This window comes from Salmo salar, chromosome 15, assembly GCF_965601325.2.
Source record: "Salmo salar chromosome 15, fSalSal1, whole genome shotgun sequence".
Taxonomy (NCBI): Eukaryota; Metazoa; Chordata; class Actinopteri; order Salmoniformes; family Salmonidae; genus Salmo; species Salmo salar.
The window spans coordinates 61,995,001-62,004,394 of NC_138305.1; the positions used below are offsets into that span (position 1 = coordinate 61,995,001).

The 9,394-nt window shown below is 43.7% G+C and overlaps 1 protein-coding gene across 1 annotated transcript in view; it reads left to right on the forward strand.

The window, feature by feature from the left end:
* Nucleotides 1–4,762, forward strand: part of adgb (androglobin) — a 116,138-nt gene extending 111,376 nt beyond the window's left edge. The window contains exons 35-36 of the mRNA XM_045695893.2: nt 3,859–4,042; nt 4,386–4,762. Of these exons, the coding sequence (XP_045551849.1) occupies nt 3,859–4,042; nt 4,386–4,577 (376 nt within the window). The 3' untranslated portion in view covers nt 4,578–4,762. The remainder of the gene's footprint in view (nt 1–3,858; nt 4,043–4,385) is intronic.
* The last annotated feature ends 4,632 nt before the right edge of the window (nt 4,763–9,394 follow it).

Below are 9,394 nucleotides of genomic sequence, written 5' to 3' on the forward strand. Positions count from 1 at the left end.
CCTGTGGTAAATTCAATTGATTGGACATAATTTGGAAAGGCACATATTGGTTTATATAAGGTCCTACAGTTGACAGTGCATGTCAGAGCTAAAACCAAGCCCTGAGTTCGAGGGAATTGTCCGTAGAGCTCCGAGACAGGATTGTGTCGAGGCACAAATTTGGGGAAGGGTACCCAAACATTTTGGCAGAATTGAAGGTCCCCAAGAACACAGTGGCCTCCATCATTCTTAAATGGAAGAAGTTTGAAACCACGAAGACTCTTCCTAGAGCTGGCTGGCTGCCTGGCCAAACTGAGCAATCGGGGGAGAAGGGCCTTGGTCAGGGAGGTGACCAAGAACCCGATGGTCACTCTGAAAGAGTTCCTCTGTGGAAATGGGAGAACCTTCCAGAAGGACAACCATCTCTGCAGCACTCAACCAATCAGGCCTTTATGGTAGGGTGGCCAGACGAAAGCCACTCCTCAGTACAAGGCAAATGACAGACCACTTGGAGTATGCCAAAAGGCACCTAAAGGACTCTCAGACCATGAGAAACAAGATTCTCTGGTCTGATGAAACCAAGATTGAACTCTTTGGCCTAAAATCCCCAAATACAGATGTCAAGCTCGTAGCGTCATACCCAAGAAGACTCGAGGCTGTAATCACTGCCTAAGGTGCTTCAACAAAGTACTGAGTAAAGGGTCTGAATACTTATGTAACTGTGATATTTCTGTTTTTTATTTGAAATACATTTGCAAAAAATAAAAAATAAACGTTTTTTGCTTTGTCGTTATGAGATATTGTGTGTAGATTTATGAGCAAAAAACTATTTGATAAATTTTTAAACAAAGCTGTAACGTAACAAAATGTGGAAAAACTCAAGGGGACTGAATACTTTCCAAATGCACAGGCTTTGAGGGGATTATCACTTTTATACAACTGGTTACCAACATATTTAAATAATGCTTGACAAATTTTCATTAAAAACTTTATTTTGATTATTTGATTAATTTCATCCTTCCACGAGATGTAGTCCCGATACAAATCTAGGGTTGCTAACCAAGCCAGCTGGTTGTTCGTTCTATCGGTTTCGGTTGCTAGAGACGCGACCCAGTCGTTCAGTCTTTTTGTTCTGTATCTATGGACGTGATCCAGTAGTCCGTTCTAAATGTTCCATTGCCATACTGACTGGCAACGTTCTTATCCCTTGCTTGCTAGCTAGCCAACTACGGTTAACTTACAGTTACGTCAAACAGTGCAGCCAGACTAACAACAATGTAGCTGCATTTGTATTTGTTTAAGCTGTTTTCTAGTGACATTTATTTGGATACATCCATAACGATTTACTAATGAGGCGCAATTTCACCTTGCATAGAAAAAGTGCTCACTCTGCCTGCCTGTCTGTCTCGTCCCGACACGTTCATCACTATGGGACAGCTGGAGATGGAATTTGAATATTGAAACAATGTTGCAAATGTAGGAGAGGTTTATACAAATCTCCACTGTTCTCTCCTATCTTCTCTCCTCTCATCTCTTCTCTCCTCTCTCCTCCTCTCTCCTCTCCTCTATCCTCTCCTCTCTCTCAAATTCTCCTCTCTACTCTCTGCTGGTTCTACATGATAAATGGGATGATATTTGGGTTTATTAATTAAGGAGCTATTTTGGGGTTCCAATGAGCCCGCCACTCCTGTGAGACGTGCCCCTCTCTTCACCCCTCTCCAGCTTACCCCCTTTGTCCCAGTGTGTGTGTGTGTGTGTGTGTGTGTGTGTGTGTGTGTGTGTGTGTGTGTGTGTGTGTGTGTGTGTGTGTGTGTGTGTGTGTGTGTGTGTGTGTGTGTGCTGCCGTCTGCTCCTCTGGTTAATGGCTGTAGACACTCACCTGATTCACACACACCTGCAAACACACAATTGCAGACACACACACACTCACTTCTAGACACACACACACACTCTTCCAGACACACAGGCACACTCAGAGGGCAGAGAGGGTGATGTTCATTAACCATCCTAAGTCCATTAGCTCCCATCACGCCCCCCCCCCCCTTAATCAAGGTCAGTGTATGGGAAATAGACAGCCATATTTAGCCTTTTCTAATCTACATTTAAATACCTCACCCACCTCACCTCTCCTCCCCGGGCCCCAGGAGACATACTACACTCAGTCATACTTGGCCCTGACCAGCCACCTCGACTCTGCAGCACTATCCTACAGTCTATTTCTGACATCTCATCATACACCAGCCTAGTGCATCATCTATCCTTCCGTACAGTATGAGGATAGATGGTCATCTCAGAGGGAGGGAGGGACAGAGGGGTGTGTGTGTGTGTGTGTGTTGGGAGGGGCTGTAGGATCTAGGATAGGAGACAAGGAAAGGTCAATGATATGCAGTTTATGAGTTCATCTATGGAGGGGAGGGGAATGTGTACTCGGATTATCATTTTGATCATTCTTGTACTCCCTCTCCTAATCCTTGCATTCCTATTTCTACTTGTCCTCCCCACTGTCTCTTTGGCCCTCTTGCTCCCTCTACTTTTTACTATTTTTCTAGTATTCAAATTCAAATTGTATCATAGTCTTACTTCAGATAAATGCTTATGGTAAGGAAATGTTTTCTGTTTCAATGTCTTTCATATATGTCTGTTTCATATAGACCATTGTGGGGCCGTATGTACCAGTCTCAGAATAGGAGTGCTGATCTAGGATCAGGGACCGGATTCACAAAACCTTCTTAAGAAGATATTTCTTCTTAACTGCCATGTTTTCCTTAACTATAGACTTAAGAAGAAAGTTAAGCAAAGTTGCTATTCCTAAATAAAGTTATTGGAAATGTTTAAGGTTTTTCCTAAGTTTTTTCCTAAGAAAAAAGTGAAGAAGAAATGGGATTCTTGAAAATAATGCTTTAAGATTTCTTCTTGGAAATGTGCTTAACTTTAGGACAGCTAAACCCTTGTTTTGAGACGAATGGATACTTTTGTAACCATGAAAGTTTTCTTGCGCTACAGACACAGTTGGCTACCGGATATTTAAATACAGTAAGAATACAAATGAAACATGCATTACCTAGCTAGCTAGTAATTAACAATATATTACAATATTCTAGCTAACCTAGCTAACTAACTTACCGGTCGTGCAGTCCCTCTACCACCATCTCTATGATGGACGACACCTTCTCCTCCAGCTTGTCTACATGAATGGTCTCTCATTTCCCTTCTTCTTAGCAGCCGACTTGATGTCGGACCACTACTTTTTTACGGCGTCACTGTCCCTTGCCATACCCCTGATGGCAGAGACAGACTCGGCCACTCGCCCATTCTTTCTTTTTGGTCTCTGCAGTGACCCTACAGTTATCAAGTCTCCCCAACAGCAACCTTTTCCTGGCTGCTATTTCCTCCACCTTCACTTCAATCTCTTTTCTTGGTTATCCGTTTTTGATTTTAATATAGCTAGTCCGTTGGCTATAATGTGTGAAAAATAACTAAATAACTAAATCCGATCATCCCTGTCACATACGCTTATTTATTGGTTTCAAGCACGTTACTAATGTCAATGCCACATAAGATATTTATGAAGTTCTTAAGAAAGATATTTACGAAGTTCCTAAGAAAACTACAAATTCCTAAGAACATTTTGAGGAATTGCATTTACGAACTCTCTTGTGAACTTCCTATTTTTTTCCTTAAAGTTCTTACGTTTTTTCGTAAGTAATGTTTTGTGAATCCAGCCCCAGGTCCCCTCTGTCCATGTAATTTTTCATGATGATCTAAAAGGCAAAACTGAGGCTAAATCAGCACTCCTACTCTGAGACGCTTGATACATATGGCCCCAGATATTCTACCTAACTAAGCATGTTGCCCGGTATGCTGTGCTCTGCTGTGTAGGAGGCAGCGGGAGGTTCCTGTTCTGAAGGACCAGGTGATGGAGGAGGCCCAGCGGAGGGAGCGCTTAGAGCAGATCCAGGGCTTCAGGTTGGTCAGAGACACTGTGCTGGAACACCGCAGGCAGGAGCAGGCTAACAGGAAGGAGCTCAAGAGACGCCAGCTGGAGATGTACGACGGCCTTCAGGTCAGCACAGGGTTAACAGGGTTGTACATATAATATAACGCGCAGGTACGTGCACATCACACATACACACACGTACACACAACACAGAGAACAGAACAACTCTGCAAAGACTGTATAAAACTATGAATCATACTGTTATGACTTTGAGAGAAAAAGGGACAGGATAACAGTAGCCTTCTGAGCCGCTTGATCTTGCAAGCTTACATGAATGGTTCGCCATTTGTGGAAACTCGCGAGATCAGGCAGCTCGTGAGGCTAGGATATCAGTTGATCGTCTCTCTGTCTTTCTCTCTGTCCTTCTCTCTTCCGCCTTCTTTGTCCCCTTCCCCCTCTCTCTGTCCAGGTGGCGTTGGGAGTGCAGCGTCAGAAGGTGCTGGCGGCCCGGGAGGTGTTCCGAAACCGGCTACTGGAGGCGGAGCTTCGTCGTCAGGAGGAGGAAGAGGTGGCTCTGGAGGCCGCCAGGCAGCTGGAGCTAGAGAAGAATGCCGCCCAGCAACCCAGTAAGCAGGCCAAGAGTGCCAGCAAGAAGAAGTGATCCCATTGGGTACGCCATCACTGTCCCCAACTCCTCCTCCTTGATTGTCAGCCAATCTGAGTCAGTCGTTATGATATAGAGCAATATTTATAGAGAGCAATATTCATCTAAAGTGTTTTTACTTCAGTGTTTAGAAATTATTATTTTATTGCAAATAGTGCTTCATTAAATACTATTCACATGTATTTGTTATTCCAGTCTGATTCTGATAGTGCTGCAATGTTGTCTGTTCTTTCTGTCTGTCATTAAAACACTGTGTCAGCTATCTGGAGGACTCAAACCTCAGGTTGCTTACTTGTAACTCCTATACAGTGAAACATCTTGCCCATTGCAATAAAAACATATTGCAGACATCAAAATGACAGAAATGGAAAATGCACAGAACCCAGTTGTTAGTCATTTCCTCAATTATTGATCACTTCCCTCTAAAGAACGCCAGGGACATCTTTAATACCTACACATTATTGTTTTTACTTTTATATTCATCTGCAGTTTTGAAGGTCACAGTATTGACTGGATCACCAGATCAATTGAAGACAAGTGTTGGGCTCAACCAAACATTTATGGGCTGGCTGACTGACTGATTGGTTGGTGAAGACTGCCTCGCACCATTCGTATTGTGGCCTGGTTTGGTTCATTCCCAATAAGCCCACCTTGCCGATCAATGGTAGTGTGGTAGTGTTGATGGCAGACAAACCAGCTTTGGTCAAAGTAGAAGGAAACAGAGAATATGTTTGAACTACAAGTATTATCTGTTGATCATCAACATATACAGCTCTGATGCCCTGAGTTAGAGACAGTGGTACAGTCAAAGCCTGTATCAACAATCTTAACATCTTTGGTACAGCTTCTCACAGGTAGACAATGGCCCTGGTCCAATACTTCAGAGATGCATCCTTCCTTGTTCTCTTGAGGTAAGCACAGATCTAGAAGTGACTGAATAGGTGAAAGCAAACTGCTGCCTTATTACTTCCACCAATCATCTCAGATTCATGATGACTTCAGGGAAGGTAGGAAGGAAGGATGCATTTATAAAGTATTCAAACAGTCCTGAGGAGAGGAGAGACCAGTCAGTGTAGTCCTGGTCAGGTGACTGTCTGCTGAGGAATGGGAAATCAAATGAAAAAGAAAGGGGCAATGGTGCCATCTAGTGGTGTTAATGCTTAATAAATCCTCATCAGTGCTCTAATCTAAAAGCCTTCGAAATGCTATGGGATTCTCAAGGTTGACAATAATGATCGTGTGAGTGCACATGTTCATGCATGCAAATGTATGTGTGTGTGTTGCAGGTTGAGTCAGCGGTGCAAGGGTGTACAGAGCTATTTCATTGTTTGGTTGTGGATGGCACACCTCACACATCCTTATGGAGAATTCTGGCATGTTCTATGGCCTACAACAACACTACATGACTGTGTCGTTATTGTAGGCAAGGTCACCACAGACCTCTACATTGTGTGACAATAGTCTTACATATGTACGTATGTATCATGTTAGTCAGTGTGTGTTCTACCTAGCGGTAGAGCGTAATAAGAGAGTGTACTCACATAGGGGTGTGTGTGTGTGTGTGTGTGTGTGTGTGTGTGTGTGTGTGTGTGTGTGTGTGTGTGTTCAGCCTGGCAGTCAGGCCTCATCCAGCCAACACAACCCTTATTTCCCCTCGTAGCCGCATGACAGAGCTAATCCACTAAGCCCTGTTCCAGGCACAGAGCATCCCCTGCTTCCCTCCCTTCTCCACTGCTCTCCCTCGCTTTTCATTTCTCCTTTTCAAATCATCATTGTTATTTTCAGTTTTTCTCTTGTTTGTTTCCCTTTCCACTGAGGTGCAGGAAAACCCTGTATGCCTGGTAGACTCCTGCATGTTGAGTGTGTCTTTCTCAAGATGCAGCAGCTTGTTTACCTTCTTTCAATGAAAGCACGATGGCAAACCTGTCCTTTATTATGAAATTCCGTAACAGTGTAATTGCCATCGACGTGTGTATTAATTGTAAAGCCGTCTGTTCTGTAAGTCGGCAGCTGTTGTGTTTATGATTTGATATAAATATGTTGTGAGGGAAGGGTAGCTATGGAACAACCTTGAGCAGAAGGGAGGTCTAGCCTAGTTGTGTGTCTGACTAAATGTGTCAGTGTGTAACGAGAGAATCTGTGTGGGGCTTAATTGGAGGCGTAGAGAAAGGGATGATGAAATCAGGTGAAACAGGAGCAACACACACAGACAGAGCAGTCCTTGAGTGACGTGTTTGCTTAGGAACCCATTTCCTTCCCTGCTGAGCACCATGACAAATAGGAATCGTTGAGTCATCCATCTACATGCAGAAGAACATGGATCGGCCGGTCAGAAGGTATTCGCTCATACTTGCTAGTCTTTGACACAGACAGGGAGAGAATAACAAGGGGATGACTCATTCAACCTGTCAATATATCCATACATTCTGACTCTACTTCCTGACCCATTCACACATTTACTGAGTCACACACTTCCTGCAATTTTGTATAGCTCTTTTAACAAGATCTCAAAGCACTTTACATTGTATTTTATGTATTTGGTTGGTTGACTCATGCGCACACACACACACACAGACTCCTCTGTGAGCTCAGAGAGGTGGGAGAGGGTCATTTGGATCGCTGGTTCCACATTGTGCTGAAGCACGGCCCTCTGGGAATGTAAATCCTCCAGGGGGTACAGTCTTTTGTCACCAGAGAGAGAGAGAGAGGACTGCTTCTCAGCCCTGTTTGATGAGGAGGGTTAGGCAGGTTGCCAGAGCCTTGATGTTTTATGGAACGATTGCACCGTAGACAGAAGGTAGGCTTCCAGGATTGAGCCCAAGGTTTTACTGCAGTAATCCGACACATCCTAACACACTCACACACAAGCACACACTATCACGCACACACACATCTTTGTTTTTTTCTGTCGTCAAAATGATGAAAGCTGGACAGCACCCCAGACGAGCAGCAAAGAAATGCTGACCTGGATGCAGTTTCACCTCAGTAATCCTTCTCTGCTCTGCCTTCCCTGTTACTCCCCCTGAGCCTTACTCCCTCATCTGTCTCCCTGACGCCGAGTCAAGGAGCAGAGTGCAAGGCACACAGGAGCGATAACACAGCAAGATGTCAAATAAATGAGGGTGGAAAACAGAGAGAAAAGAACAAATAGCGGAATGTCAGAAATACAGGAGGAGTGAACACAACAATAAGGTCACAGCTGAGGAAAATACAAAATGGTGCAGCAAATAGACACGCAAACACATCCTCGTCGGAATGTTTTAACAATCTAACTGTTAATGCTGTGACAATCCATTGATCTCTTTTTGCAGAAATGATTCCCATTGGACCTCCCAGCCTGGTCTCATAGACTAGACATAGTAAATGTAAATCCGAGACACTCAAATTAGTATGATATTGTACAATTGGTATGGTTAGACAGAAGGTTATTTAAAGCAAAAATGAAAGTAAGGTTGTTGGTCAGCCTCGATGGGTGAGCGTGTAATGTGAACGTCTAGCAACCCAAGGTTGTGTTTTCAAATCATCATGGACAACTGTAGCATTTTAGCTAATTGGCAACTTTGCAACTACTTAATATTTCTTTGCTACTTTGCAACTACTTAGTATGTTAGCTTCCCCTAACCTTAACCCCTAGCCTAGCTAACGTTAGCCACCTTCCTAACTTTAGGAATTTGTAATATATCATACGTTTTGCAAATTCGGAACATATTGTACAAATTACAATTTGTAATAGATCATAAAAATTGTAATTCATAACATATACAGAATGAATGCTGGACCACAACCACTAGCCTAGCGGTTAAGAGCGTTGGGCCAGTAACCAAAAGGTTGCTGGATCGAATCCCTGCGCCGGCAAGTTGGAAAAATCTGCCGTTCTGCCCTTGAGCAAGGCAGTTAACCCCCAACAACAACTACTCCCAGGGCCCCATGGACGTCGATTAAGGCAACCCCCCTCGGTTGAATGTATTCAGTTTCCCACAAATTAATACATACCATACGAAGCATAACATATACTAATTGCAGTGTCCTGGATTTATGTTTACTATGTTACGTCTACACCGGATGCCAGGTTGGACCTCCGTGTCTACTTTAATTGACTAGTCCTTGTAGAGAACTGGACAGAAGGTCAAACAACCCAGGGGGTCAATGGATGGACAGTGGAGTGGAGACACGTTGTGGTAAATCCCTGTGTTGTGTCCATCGATCGTCCAGCTGCTTCCTGGGATAGAACAGGAAGAGACAGGAGAGAGAGGAAGACTGTCAGTCACACCAGGGGTGGGATTGGCAGCTATCTGTCACTCAGGAGATCAAACACTTTAGGGACTGAGGGAAAATAGGGGTTGGGGAAGGGAAAATGGGGTTTTAGGAATAGGGGTTGGGGAAAATAGGGTTTTGAATGTAAGATGGCACCGTACATGTAAGATGGCACAGTACAGGTGCATCAAAGCTGGGACCGAGAGACTGAAAAACAGCTTCAATCTCAAGGCCCACAGACTGTTAAATTGCCATCACTAGCCGGCCTCTGCCCTGAACCTAGTCACTAGATGACCACCACCCGGTTACTCATTCCTGCACCTTAGAGGCTGCTCCCTATGTACCCGAGGACATAGAACACTGGTCACTTTAATAATGTTTACATACTGGTTGAGAGAATGCCAAGAGGGTGTGCAAAGCTGTCAAAAGGTGTAAACTTTGAAGAAACTCAAATATAAAATATATTTTGATTGGTTTAACACTTTTTTGGCTACTACATGATTCCTTATGTGTTATTTCATAGTTGTGATGTCTTCACTATTATTCTACAATGTAGAAAA